This window comes from Ailuropoda melanoleuca, chromosome 13 (genome assembly GCF_002007445.2).
Source record: "Ailuropoda melanoleuca isolate Jingjing chromosome 13, ASM200744v2, whole genome shotgun sequence".
Classification (NCBI taxonomy): Eukaryota; Metazoa; Chordata; class Mammalia; order Carnivora; family Ursidae; genus Ailuropoda; species Ailuropoda melanoleuca.
The window spans coordinates 21,321,027-21,335,515 of NC_048230.1; the positions used below are offsets into that span (position 1 = coordinate 21,321,027).

The following is a 14,489-nucleotide window of genomic DNA, read 5'->3' on the forward strand; positions in this document are numbered from 1 at the left end:
TGTGGTTTAAATGGTCCCTGGGAGACAGTAGAATCCCAAGGTTTCAAAGACTTCAAAAAAACCCCAACCCAACCCACCTGAAAAACAGAAAGTCAGTACAGACACCTGGGCAATGCCTGCCATCAAAAGACTCCCTTCCCCGAAAAGGAGCTAAAATGATGGTCCTTCCTGCAGGTGTCTAGGCAGGTGTCCCCTGCAACCTCAGAAGGTACTCCTGATGCCGAAGGGCTGGGAGCCCGCATGGTGTGATTGAGGAGGAAAGATGCTTGGGTTTAGGCGTGGGACCGTCTCGGACCTCGTCGGCTACCGAGTCCAGTCTGAGACTGGCCCTTTATGGGCCTCAGTTCCCTTACAGTCCCCCTGAGCCCCTTTTGGGCCTGACAGGAAAGTAAAGACCCACATGAAAGGACTGTGCAGATGGGGCAAACCTGAAAAGTTCTATATAAATACCAGAGAGCCCTTATGGTCTCAGTAAAAGAGAAGTCTCCAGGACGCTTTTGCAGCCGTTTCTGTTGGAAGGGCTGGGCAAGGTTGTTCCCAGTGATTCCTCCTCCTCGCTGCTTTCCCGCCCAGGAGTCGTGGCCCTTTTTCGCACAGCGATGAAGCAGCTGTCAGGATCACTGTGTTCTGGCCTTTATGCCAACCTCTTGCTCATCTGCTTCCCACCTGCCTCTCCGCTGCTCTGTCACCTAATCCCATAGATTTGCTTTCTGGGGCTGCCGCCTGCCTCATCCCTGGCCTCTCCTAGACGGTTTCAGAGGCCCACAGGGCAGCAGTGTTGTGTCTGACCTGCCTGCCAGCATGCGTCAAAACCTCCCCAAAATATCTGGATTGCTACCTTTTGATCTGACACCCAGAATAGGAGGAGTGGTTGACATGCTAGTGTGGGAGACGAAGTTGGGGCTTGAACCCAGCGTGCCTATCCCTGATTTACTGGGTAACAAGGCACAAGGAGGAGAAGAGAGAGGCCAGGCCTTCCTGAGCCAGAGAAAGGAAGAGCCAGGCAGCCCTGGGGGCTTTACTCATGGGAAGGGGGTTGAGCATGAATATGCAAGGCAGACAAACTTCAAATCCATGATATAATTAGAGCAGATGTTCCCTTGGAGTAACGATTTTTTGATTTTATACGAATACTTAGGCATCTGCCAATCACCAGCCCTATGTTCTTGGCACTGTGTGGGGTACAAAGACAAATTAGAGACAGTCCTTGGCCACAGGTTGTTTATTATCTAGGAGTTAAAATACCCATAATCCAAGAGAGAGGATTCTAAGTACTAGAAGAGTACAAAGTGCTGGGGAAAATCAGAAAATTCTTCCAGGGAATCCAGAAGGCTTTGTGGTGATGGAGGCGGTCAGGCTGGCCCGGATGCATGGGGCAGATTTCAACTCTGCGCACCTTTGCAAAACCTCAGAGGAGGGAAGGCACAGGACATGGGTGGGAAATGGTTCACGGTACAGCTTGTCCAGGACATAGAGACCTTGAAGAGGAGTGAAATGTACAGGAAAGGTAAGTGGGACCAGAACATGAGGCCTTTGGCTGCCGTCTTCAAAAATGAGCCTTTGATGGGTTTTAACAGAAATGTTAAAATCTTTTAAAAGGATATCTTGTAGGTCAATATATATTATTTAGAAAAGTGTTTATGGTATAAGGTGAAAACATATTACGAGACATTATATACAATATGATCCCATTTTTTATTTTAAAGCGTACATATAACAGTCAGGCTGACAAGGATATATCTCTCATAGTATTATCAGTGATTATCTCTGGATATTGAGATTTGAGGTTTTTCTTTTTGTTTATGTATTTCCTGACTTTTCTGCAATTCACGCTTACTATTTTTACAGTGTGTCATTTTCTTTTGTTTTAAATGAGCGCATATGGTAGCTGAGGGAGAGGACTCAGAAATATGCCAGGAATTAGATAAAAACAGACTGAAAGTTATCCATGCAGTAACATCTGTGATATACAGATCATGGGCAGGGAAACCCCTTGAATGCCCAATAATAGGGAACAGCTAAGCAGACAACTGTGTACCAGCCTGGTGGGATATTATGCAGTCATTGGAAATGACAAGTACATAGATTGTTGATACTTGGAAATGGATATATGAAATGGGTAGAACAAAGCAGACATAATGTATATTTCACATTGATTACAGCTATGTCAAAATGTGTGTAAATACATAAATGGATTTGGAGAATATACAGTGTTGTTAGTGTCTCCTTTTCTATCACGGTAAATGCTGAACATAGATTTTTACCATTTAACCATTTGAAGTTCATAATTCAGTGGCATTAAGTACATTCACGATATTGTGTAACCATTCCCACCATCCATCTCTGGAACATTATCATCATGCCAAGCAGAAACTCTGTGCCCATAAGTAATAACTCCCCATTCCCTTCTAAGTCCCTGGTAGCCTCTATGAGTTTGCCTCATAGAAGTGGGCTCATACAATATTTGTCCTTTTGGGTCTGCTTTATTTCACTTCGTAGAGTGTTTTGAAGTTCTGTTGTGTTGTAGAATGTATCGGAATTTCATCCCTCTTTGAGGCTGATGACCCATCGCATGTGTACACCACATTTGGTTTATCCATTCATCTGTCGATGGACATTTGGTTGCTTCTACCTTTCGGTTGTTGAGAATAGCGCTGCTATGAACATGAGTGCGCGAGACCCCGCTTTCGGTTCTTTTGTATATTTACCTAGAAGTGCAGTTGCTGGATCATATGGAAATTTTATGTTTAACTTCTTGAGGAACTGCCAGCCTCTTGGTGTCTTTTTAATATAAAGCTCTTCAAGTTTATTTATACCTACGATCCCCAGTTCCTTTTGCTATGCTTAATGCACACACGAATTATCTAGGGATTACTACAGATGTGAAAACGTTTTGCTCTGTTTGAAGGAAAGAGCCTGTACAGATCTTAAGATAGTAGAATGTTTTGAATGTGGCTGTGGAAAGCAGGGCCAACCCAGATGACTGAAACTTACAGATGATTCCAGAACCCTTAACATCTTATCAACAGTCTCAATTTTTATCTTCTCCCAAAAAGCTTTAACCAAGGTAAAAATTAAATGGATGGATTTATAATTGCTTTGTTTTTGTCCCATTTAGCCAGAAGTCAGAGACAGAGGAGGGAACCAAAAGACTGATTTTCCTAAGCTGGATTTGTCCATCCTGGATGGTTGAAAGGAGTTCTATTGTTCTCTTTGTCTCAGTCACCTAGGTTCCCTGAGCTAACCAGTCATGAAGGAAATATCAAGAGTCCTTCAGTTAATTGGGTAGAATTTGTGCAGTGCTTAGGAGCCCTGCAGTAGGTGCTGGAGAGAGGCAGGGCAGGGGATAAAAGATTGGTTTGGGGCCCCTTAGAGTTCCCTCGTTAATGGTGGGAAACAGCCCTGCTATCGGGAACTCAGTCCGAGACTTAGGAGTTCAGAGCTCATAGTCCATTAGGAACAGGAAAAAGATAGAAGACATGTATAAAATAACCCCTTGTCTAAAGTAAAATGATGTAAATTGTTTCCAGTGATAAAGGCCAGCTGGTCAAGTCAGGAAAGCTCTGGTCAGACTATATTTGCTTTTATGGGCCGCTTCAAAGAATCTTTTAGGAGGGAGGTGGATACAAGTGAAGATGTGGCCATCAGGTGAGGCTTTCCTAGGAGACAGAAGGTTGGTTACCTCGTCTCCTTCCACCATGCTGATGTCAAGGTGTGTGGGCTGTGCTCTCTTCCAGCCAGCGTCCCATGCTCCGTGGCCCCAGAAAAGTCAGTGTGTAGGCCTCAGCCACCCCAGGTCCGGCGTACATTCTCCCTGGACACCATCCTCAGCTCCTACCTTCTGGGCCAGTGGCCACGAGATGCCGATGGGGCCTTCACCTGCTGTACCAATGACAAGGCCACCCAGGTAATGACGCGCTCTCCTAAGGGGATAAGGATGGGGGGAGGGAGATGGCTGAGAGACCTTTGGTCTACTCTCCAAACTCTCAGTCACTGAAATGATCTGTCCTGGGTTTTGGCCGTACATCTTCGCCATGTGGCTTTTTAGCATCTGATATTTACCAGCTTAGTTTTCTCTGTAAACTTTCGTGAAAACGAGTTTGCATTCCACCTGGCTGGTGGAAGAGAGAAGTCAATCTGGGTTTTCCAGTCTAGCTTTGAGTATTCGTGTGTGGGTAAGCAAGAGTTGACTTTGGAATCTCTTCTAGGTTTTCAAAAATGAGATTTACCTTTCTAAAATTAAGCAGGCCAACATTCAACCGAGTTTGCACTCCCAGACAACTGGGAGAGGGGGCCAAAAAGTGTGTTGAGCCCAGATAGATCCCACTAGAGCAGTAGGAGTGGAAAGCTCTCCGATAATGAAGACTCGAGCCCTAGCCAGCAGCCCATGAGAGTCCACTGGGCCTGTTCGAGTCCTTTGGAGCCCAGGTCCCCTCTGTCAGTATTTTTCTTCCCTGCAGTCTTTTCAATAAGAATCCTAAAGTTGGAAAGAATCTCTGCAGACCACCCAGCCCATTGGTTGGTTTTTGAATAAGATCGTGTTCACCTGAGCAAGGAGTCGTCTCCTATGTGAAATTATACGAAGATATTCTTTTTTTTTTTTTAGATTTATTTACTTATTTTAGAGAGGGGGGAGAGACCTTGTGCGCAGGGGTGGGGAGGGACAGAGGGAGAGAGAGAATTCCAAGCAGACTCCCTGCTGAGCATGGAGCCCAACTTGGGGCTGGATCTCACGACCCTGAGATCACGACCTGAGCCAAAATCAAGAGTTGGACGCTCAGCCAACTGAGCCGGCCAGGCACCCCCATACAAAGATACTTCTTAATCTGATTCAGGACTTCAACATTCTTAGCAGTTGTTCAGAGTCTAGTCTTGTCCCTTTTGATACAGTTTAAACCCGTTCCTGTTCAACTTCAGAACAAATGAGTTGTTCTCAGGAAAGAGGAAACAGGGTGGGAAGAACAGGGGCTGCGACGCAGGCCCGCATCCCAGGGGGTCCTGGGCAAGTCGGCTCTTCCTTTGCAAGCTGGGAGCATGTGCCCGCCCTGCTTGCTTGCAGGTGGAGGGACAGCCAAGCATAGAAGTGTTTTGTGCGCTCACATCCCCCCTACCTCCTCTTTGGTGCACGTCACGTTGGTCCCTTTCTTTTATTTTTTTTAGTGAGATCCATTTTCAAATGTTGCTAGTGAACGTCTGAATGCGCAGCATGTTGGAATGAAGGATAAGGAAATGAGAACAAGATTTGGCCTCTGTGAGTCTGGATGCCAGTTCCATGAAGGCCAGTGAACAGACAGCCAAGGGATGAGATGGGGCCAAATGTTTGGCACAGTTTAGAGGAGAGGAATTCTCATGGGAATGCCCCACCTTGAACCAACAAGAATTTGCCACAGCTGAGATCAGTGGCCCTCTTTAGATCTGCAAACAGAATGTGAGGGGAGGACTCACTCCAGTGGGGGACGGCAGGGGCCTGCTTCCTTGGAGCCCCAGGCACTGCTGTTCCCTGCATCCTTGGGAAAGGCTGAGCAAGATGGCTTCTGCTTTGCCCTCACAGGCCTGGAGTACACACCCCCTTCTCTTTGGAGAGGAGTGTTTAATCCAACGAATGTATCTAGTCAAGTAGGCCTTCCAGGAGGACAGGACCCGAGGCTGCTTCCGGTGTGCGAGCTCAGGAGTGTATCCCCCTTCGTCAGGTGCGGGCTTCCCACCTCTCCCCGTCGCTGTCACTTCCGGCCACCGACCTTCTAGGAAGCCTCTACTCCACTCCTTGGAGAGTGTTCTCTTTGTCAACTCAAGGGAGGGTTGGCCTCAGATGTTCCCTGGCGGGATTTAGAGGCCTGGGCTCTAAGGCTATGTGTTTTTGCTCGGGCTCCAGCTGCAGGCCAGATCTTTTATATAACAGCTCTGGGCTTCTTGCCACCGCAAGACAGAGGTCAGCGATGCGCCTCCGTGGGTCTGGCAAGGCCAAGCTGTGCAGCTTTCCTCTTTTCCCGGGATGGGCTCCAGCCCTCGAGGAACTCTTAGCAACCTGTCAATATTGTGGCTGCAGTCAAGAGGTGGGAGAATTCTGATCAACGTAGGCATCCAAACCAAAATATGCGCTCTGCCCATCTTTCCGTCCCGGCCTTCTGGGAATGTTTTGCTTCTAGATTTTGGGCTCCAGTCAAATTCCTGCTCGAGAGAGCCCCCCTGGCCTGGCACAAGCTACCTCCTTCAACACTCGTGTTCTACCAGGAAGACCTGAGGCTCTCCTGACCTCTCCCTAAGTGATTGGTGTTCCTTCTCTCCAGAGCACGGGCATATCCCCAGAACGGGCTAGGGATGAGGGAGGGCTTTTATTGGGGAGATACAGGGGAGCATGGACAAGGGTAGAGGGAAGGTGGGGAGGTAGGATTTATCAAAGTCCTTGAAGGCTTTTATGTTGTTAAAAAAACAGATTGAGGCCAGCACTTTTCCCTCATTTCTCTGAGCCCTGCCCCTGCCTTTTGCCCCTTCCCTTCAGGTATACCAGTGTACCACTTCTGCTGTGCCTGGCAGGCCCTCACTTCTGCTCTCCTATTTGCCCTCCCACCCTAGAGCCAGCAGCTGGAGTGTGTGTGTTTGGACACCACATCAGCCCTGGCATTCCCGGGGCCATGCCTTGTAGTGAGGGCAGCAGCCCTAGTTAGGCTGACCCTCCGAGAGGAAACAAGAACCCTGCCCATTCCAAGCAAGTTTCTGACCTGGGCGGCAGACACAGAGCACCTGCCATTTAAATAGCCAAGCATGCTGCATTCTCGAGTCTTCCTCGCAAGATGGTTACCCAAGTTATTTGGGGCAGGGGAGGAAGAGAGGTGGATAAGTCTTATTTGGGGAATCGGGTGTTCTGTGAAGTTCTGCATGTTCTGAGCCAGAAAGAGCAATGCGAGAGAGCTGACTGGATCTCCCAGAGCCAAGCTTGGTGAGCCCAAGGAAGAGCTTGGGTGCGGCGGGAGCGGGGCACAGAGCGGCCAGACAGGGAGGACTAGCAAGGCTCCTGGATGGAGTCACCATCACCTGGAGGAGGTTCTGTGTGTCTTGGAGGACTTCTTCAAGATTCTCCAGGCCAATCTGAATATGCTTTCCCCTCTCTGGACCACCCTCTCCCCAGGTCAGCTGGTAAACCCGAGCTGGCCACCAAGTGCTCTGGGCTGGCGCTGCTAGTGGCTGGACCAGGGTGGGGTGCTGTCACCGCCTCCCTTCCTGCTGTGCAAAGCACTTGTGTCTCCGTGAGCTCTTCTGCAGGGAGGAAGTGGTCTCACCACAGCTGGAATGACTGTTTGAGCACAGTTCCCCTGCTGGTCTCATCCTGCAGACAGACGGGACTCTGGGTTCCCACTCTGTCCGGCCCTCTGTGCTGCTCGTCCCAGCCCTGCTTCCTGTATGCGCTCCAGGTGAGGTGTGGAAGCTTGGAGGATGGACTCTTTACTTGAGGCTTGATTTATCCTACAGGGGAAAAAATAGCTTAAGTCCTTGACAGATCTCAGAGAGTGTCTTGTAGGCCAGAGGCAGAGCTGGCATACTCTGTTTGGGAAGACTTCCCTTTCTGTGACTTTTCCCTACTGTGTTTCCTTTCATTACTCTTTTTCCCAAGCCAGTGCCTCGGCGTTCAGTGACAACACACAATCCAGTCTGCCCATCACAGGCTTGCTTTCTGGGTGTGGGGGCCTGGGCATGGCGCCTGGTTTCCAAACTGGCGAGCAGGACCAGTTGGTCAGCATATGGTTTCACAGCAGCACAGAATATTTGAAAATGGGTCCACGATGGAAAATCTGAGGGTTATGTAGTCACTGGAGGGCCAGGGCTGGTGGCCTTGGCCACCTCCAACCGGAGTTCCTGGCGCGGGCCAGCGGACCACCCTCAGAGAGTCTTTTCCTGCCTGTGTTTCGCCAGAGTCCCCCAGGGGCTGATTCCCTGCTGAATGTCATGTTTGACACGTAATTCCTGAGCATCTGTACCAGGCCAGGCGCCACACTGTTCTTCGTCCCTGTGTAAGTATACGGGACGGTGTTCCCAGGGCCTAACTGGCTCTGCCAAGGTCCCTGGACACAGCACAGCCGGGGCTCTTGCCTGGGAGTCCAGGTGTAGCGACTGAGCTGGTTGGGGTCAGAGAACTAGGTTCCAGTTAGGAGGGTTTCCGACTCCCATCCCACCCCTGCCGTCTTGTTCTATCGGGCTGTTCTTTGGAAAGCTGTCTTCTACCCCCACATCCAGTTATCCTTCCACATGTATCTCTGGGAGCTCAGAAGCCCAGGCAAGGCTTCCTTGGTTTGACCCACATCCAGTTTTGCATAATGCGAGCATCGTCTGCACACTTGGCTGATGTCACTCATGGCTAGTACGTGGTCCTGCTTCTCTCAGCTGCTCCCCTTGGGCCAGGGTGTTAAAATAAATGTGTTCCAGTGCATGAATCCCCTTGACAAACATGTTTCGGTCTGCTGAGCTCAAGGTCCACTGTGCTTCCAGACGATTAGCTGGAGTGACTCCTTCCATTGCCGTCCTGCCACGTGGCTGGACCCTTGTTGTGCCAGAAAGGGGCACTCTTTGAAGGATAGCCTTCCTGAGCTGTGACTTTTCTGTGCCCCAGGGAGACCTTGGCTCAGACCTCTGTGGTGAGACCCAGAGGCAAAGCGGCCCGTCTGCCCAGATACAGTGGAACTAAGGGAGCAGGGCATGGTCCCCACTCTTGACATGCCCCGTTCAGTTGGAGGGGCCAAAGCCCACACTCGTGCGTGGGCTTGCCTTACAGATGCTCAAAGCCAGCATGTACATGGCTTCAAACACAGGATGACCTAATGTATTAGGTTCCTGGGGTTGCTGTGACAAATGACCTCAAACTTCGTGGCTTAAAACAACAAAACTTTATTCTCTCACAGATCAGGAGGCCAGAAGTCGAATTCTGTTTCGCTGGGCCAAGATCAAGGTGTTGGCAGGGCTACGTGCTCTCTGGAGGCTCCCTGGGAGATCCATTCCTTGCGTCTTCCAGCTTCTGTGGCTGCCAGCATTCCTTGGCTTGTGGCCACATCACTCCAGTGTCTGCCTTTGTGGTCACATCACCTTATCTTTCTCCGTGTGTGTGTCTAATTGCCCTCTGATGTCTCTCTTATGAGGATATTTTTAATGGCCCAATTTGTTTGGATAACCCAGGATAATCTTCCCATCTCAAGATCCATAACGAAACCACATCTGCAAAAACCGCCATATAAGCTAACATTTATAGGTTCCAGGGATCGGGACCTGATATCTTTGTAGGGCCGTTTTTCAGGCTCTCACACCTACTGACCTCATCTTCTACTGCTTTGCCCCTTGTTCCCTCTGCTTGAGCCACCCTGGCCTCCTTCTCATTCTCAAACAAACCAGGCTCACTCCTGCCTCAGGGCCTTTGCACTTGCTGTTCCCTCCGTCTGGATCACTCTTACCTCACATATCCACATGGCTCACTCCCCACCTCCCCTTCACATTTTCCTTCAGATGTTACTTTTTCACTGAGGATGTCCCTGACATTTAAAATCATGTTCCCCTACCCAGCATTCCTATCTCCTTTTGTTGCTGTGTTTTTCTCTTAGTACTTATCACTGTTTAAACTATGTCCCCAACTAGAACATAAACTCAAAGGGGACAAGGATGTTTGTTGTTCTGTACATTGCTCTGTCACCAGCTCCGGAACGGTACCTGACACTCAGTGCTCATTCAGTAACTATATGCTGAGTCTGTGGATGATGTATACTCGAGCCCATCTGTACAGAGGACACGTGGAGCAAAGGAGCAGTCAGTACGAGGTAGACCAGTTAGACGGGCTCCCCGAGGGGAAGGCTGGGAAGAGATGGCAGGGCAGGCCCTCTTAGATGGAGAGGCCAGGCTTAGCGGCCCTGGGTAAGGGGAGAAAGGCAGAGCTAGGTTTGCCTGGGTGCGATGAGGGCCCAGTATGGAGGGCCCATGGGATGGAAGGTAAATTGATAACATCTGTGACCAGGGGTTAGCCAGGTGTCAAAGCAAAGCAATGGCCTTCGTAGCACAGTTTACACAGAGGCAGCAGCGGTTGCTGGAAGATGTGGCTGAGCAGAGAGAGGTGAGGTAAGATGAACTGAGAGACGGGGCGCCTGGGTGGCTCAGTCATTAAGCATCTGCGTTCAGCTCAGGTCATGATCCCAGGGTCCTGGGATCGAGCCCCGTATCGGGCTCCCTGCTCAGCAGGAAGCCTGCTTCTCCCTCTCCCCCTTCCCCTGCTTGTGTTTCCTCTCTCGCTGTCTCTCTCCGTCGAATAAATAAATAAAACCTTTAAAAAAAAAAAAAAAAGATGGACTGAGAGACATGATCCCAGTTTGCCGTGAATTTTCACATCCTTTCTAGACTCCACTGTCAGCCCACGTTTCTCCTTCCACCCCCTCATGCGTCTCAGAAAGAAGGAGGCAGTTGAAGGGTCTGGAAGAGATGTTAATAGAGCTGCTGGCAGCCTGGATGGGGCTCCTGTGAGTGCGGTACCTTCCCGGTGGAAGGGAAAAGGGCATCACCACCTTAGCCTTCCGCCATCTCTCTCCTGTGGCCTTTGCCGCCTTCCAGGGCCAGCAGGCTTGTGTGGAGCTCAGCTTGGATGAGCAGAGCTGACGATCTGTGGGGTTGGCTTTGGAGCCCCGGGAGGGGAGGCGCCATTTGTGTGCCTGCTGGGCCGAGGGGGCTCTGGGAGAGGGGGACCCCCTCCTCACTTTGCAGTAGGTGCAGCAGCTTTCCTGAGGTTCTGTCTGCCAGCACCCCAGTCTGGGGAGACGCAGGCCTTTGGAAGTCGACCAGCGAGCCGCTTGCTCACCGGATGCTGTCGCAGCCAGCTGTACCTTGAGGGCTTGGGCTGCGGCCTGAAGGATGTGCTGCCTGCCCTCTTCCTGAAGGAGGGGGAGCTGTGGAGACTGGAGCTCTGGCCCGTCTTCCTTGTGCCACTGTCAGGGAAGGAGGGTGCGGCAGCCGTCTCACCCTGGCTGCGTCGCATGGCCCAGAAAAGGTCCTGGTCAGCAGCTGGGAGAAGGAAGAGCCAGGGAGACCCAGCCCCCTGTGGCCCCTCCATACAGCTGTTGCACAGGGCAGTCTGCCTCCCAGCCCCCCACCCCGGCTCTTCTTCCCAGCTGTTGGGTGGTGAGTGGTTGGGTTTTTATCCCCCCCTCATATCCTCCCCCTTTTCTGTTTGCAACAACCTCTCGGGGGAGGTCAGCAGATCTGTTGGAGGAGACGGTTCCCAGGCCCTCATGGTTTGGCAGCTCGTGCAGAGAAGTTCGAGCTGGTTCCCCCGGAGCATTCCCCCTTGGGCCCCTCCCTTGGAGTGGAAGTAAGGGTGTTGGTGGTGGGAAGTGATCTAGTCCTCCTCTGCCTCGTGCTTAAGCCAACAGCCTCCTCCCTCCGGTTGGGGCCCAGGAAGTGGGTCTACAACTCCCCCTGCCTCAATCTTGGGCCCTTGGCCTTCTATGCCGCTGGGGAGCAGGGAGGAGGGGGGACGTGGCCGACTCAGAGGTCTATTCTCACAAAGGGCAGCACAGGGCCCAGGAGAAGGAGCTGTGGTAAAGCCAGGAAGGGTGACGGTCAGGGCTGAGTTGAGAATTCTGGCTTCCTCCTTGCTGAGAATATCCCCTCCCGTGCCTGTTCAGGAGGACCTTGGGGCCCCCAACATTCACTCCATGTGCAGGGAAAAATCATGAAACCAGCCTGAGACACTGCGCTACACGGAAGCCTCCTGCTGCGGTTGAAGATGGAGGACGAGGGACCTCTACTGACATTTTTCCTGTTTTACCAAGTAATGATTGCTTAATGGAGTCCTGTCTAGTCACTTGTTTTTCATTATGCTCCCAGGAGCCCAAACCTGTGCCGGACCCATAAAGGGTCCAAGAATCGAGGATGCTGGTGGTTCCCCGAGCCCGCGTTCTTCTGGAGCTGGTTGGGATAGGGAGGAGCAGTACTCGTCCCTTGGGGAGCATCTGGAATAGCTGGGGCCAATCCATGTGTAAAAGTCACAAGAGAGTAAAGAGCAGGCTGGCCTTATTGCCTCATCAGGGAAGGCTTCCTGGAGGACGTGGACTGAGAGAGAGGCGGTACAGGTGGAGAAGCCTCAAAGGATAAAAGAGGCAGTCAGTGTTGAGGAGGGTGATGACCAGATGACAGAGAAGGCTTCGAAGAGCCACCACCAATGTCCAGGAAGTGGCTGCTTCCCCGGAGCCTGCCCGAGAAGCTGTTCTGTCTCACCGGGTTTCTCTCCCTACAGACCCCCCTGTCCTGGCAAGAGCTGGAAGGAGAGCGGGCCAGCTCCTGTACGCACAAGCGCTCGGCGTCCTGGGGCAGCACAGACCACCGAAAAGAGGTAACTGCCCCCTTTGACTCCCTGGCCACGGTGGCTGCCTCCTGTCCATGCCCAGCGCCGGGGATGCGTCTGCTCCAGAGTGGCCTCACATCTTCGGTCTCACTTGCCTTTTCCTAATGGGGTGGGTCCTTCAAGGCCGCCTCTCAGTGTCCTGGTGGCCCGGCTTAGGAGCCCAGACCCTTCTTCCTGCAGGGGCTTCGTAGCTGGCGCCCTCCAGCAGCCAAGCGCAGGATGGGAGCCACCACTGTTCTCGCTCTGCTTTCAGGTTGTATCCAGATAAGCCATTCCGAAGCTGGAGAAAGACAGGGACTGAGTTTCTGGGAACTGGAAGCCCCCAACCTCACCTCCTACTTAACTATGCATCCAGCCTTATTTTTGTTTTTTTAAAGATATTATTTATTTGTCAGAGAGAAAGAGCACACGTGCACGCACACGAGCAGGGGGAGCGCAGGCAGAGGGAGAAGCAGGTTTCCTGCTGAGCAGGGAGCCTGATGCAGGACTCGATCCCAGGACCCTGGGATCATGACCCGAGCCGCAGGCAGATGCTTAACCGACTGAGAGCCCCCCCAGGCATCCCATCCAGCCTTTTTTTAAAATTTTTTTAATTTTTTTAAAGATTTTATTTGTTTATTTGACAGAGATAGAGACAGCCAGCGAGAGAGGGAACACAAGCAAGGGGGAGTGGGAGAGGAAGAAGCAGGCTCATAGCAGAGGAGCCTGATGTGGGCCTCGATCCCATAACGCCAGGATCACGCCCTGAGCCGAAGGCAGACGCTTAACCGCTGTGCCACCCAGCCGCCCCCCATCCAGCCTTATTTTTAAAAGAAGAGAAAAAGAGTTCTGTGTTCCCAAACCCTTTTCGCTGCCCCCCCCCTCCCGGGAGGACTCCAGGCATGGAGGTTGAGTAGAGAAAAGCACAGACAGGGATTCCTGGGTCCTAAACCAGCTCCACCTGCCCCACCAGCTGGCAGTCCCTGAGGGCCGACTCCCTGGGAGTCCCTTCGAGCCCCTCCTGTGGCAAGAACAGAGAGAAAATGTGAAGGGAATGCTCTACAAGTTAAAAGCTAGTGGGAAATACGGAGTATGTATAGAGTTCCGAACGATCGGAGTAAGCAAGTTATTTAAGCTAAGTGTGGAGTCGTGGTGTGAATGGTGCCCGATAGCAGATCTAAAACCACTTCCTTCTTGGCAGTGGTCATAACTCGTGTGGCTATGGGCAGCAGATCTCCTTGATGAATCCTAGTTAATTTGGGCCCATATTTAAATAGATCTGCATCTCCTGAAACTTCGCCAGCTGAGGGCGAGTAGGTGGAGAATTACAAATGTGACAGGGATAATAGTCAAAACCGTTGATAGTAAGGCGTAATTATTACAAGATGTGGAAGTCAGGACAAAATCTGATATTCCTTCTTGCGCGTCTGCTCCTTGCTCGGTGCAGTCTCCTTTAAAATGAGGGGAAATCCTTCCATCCTTCCTGGTCCCGGGGCCTTTGAGATAGCTGTGAATGTACTTTCAAAAACATCATTTCCCATTTCTATTAATAGAGTAGTATTCCACGCCTTTGGAATCTGTGAAAGACAAAAATGGTTTTTGGCATTGCATATTTTGAACTTTTTAGAAACAGATCCATCTGATTCATTTTTCCAGCTGATCCATGGAATACGTGATAAGTCAGGAACACCAAATACCTAGTTAATAAGGTCTCCAGCTTGCCCGGTGAGCGTATCATCAGTTCTGAACTCACCGAGGTTTCCTGGGAGGTTTTCCATCTTCCTTTTACGCATTTTCATGGGCCTTGGGCAGGAGCCACACTGGGGAGGAGGGACCCCCCCGCCCCCGTGCCCTTTAGCTTTGCTTCACCTGCCTCTCCCCCCTCCCATTTCTGGGCTGCCAGATTTCCAAGTTGAAGCAACAACTGCAGAGGACAAAGCTAAGCCGCAGTGGGAAAGAGAAGGAGCGGGGCTCCCCCCTGCAAGGGGACCATGCAGTGCGGGGAGCACTGAGGGTATGTGTCCTGCCCCCTCCCCAGGCCTGCTCCCCTGGTCGTCGCCTGTGGCGCCCCGTGTGGGCAGGTCCTCCTGCCTCCGACAGAGCCTGCCACGCCCCATGCCCCGTGGCCACGTGGCTGCCCGTCCCA

At 51.4% G+C, this 14,489-nt stretch overlaps 1 protein-coding gene across 1 annotated transcript in view; it reads left to right on the top strand.

Moving 5' to 3' along the window:
- FAM117A (family with sequence similarity 117 member A) overlaps nucleotides 1-14,489 on the top strand; it is a 42,847-nt gene that overhangs the window by 20,854 nt on the left and 7,504 nt on the right. Inside the window, 3 exon segments of the mRNA XM_034641168.1 lie at nucleotides 3,738-3,907; nucleotides 12,257-12,352; nucleotides 14,247-14,357. Coding sequence (XP_034497059.1) covers nucleotides 3,738-3,907; nucleotides 12,257-12,352; nucleotides 14,247-14,357 — 377 coding nt within the window.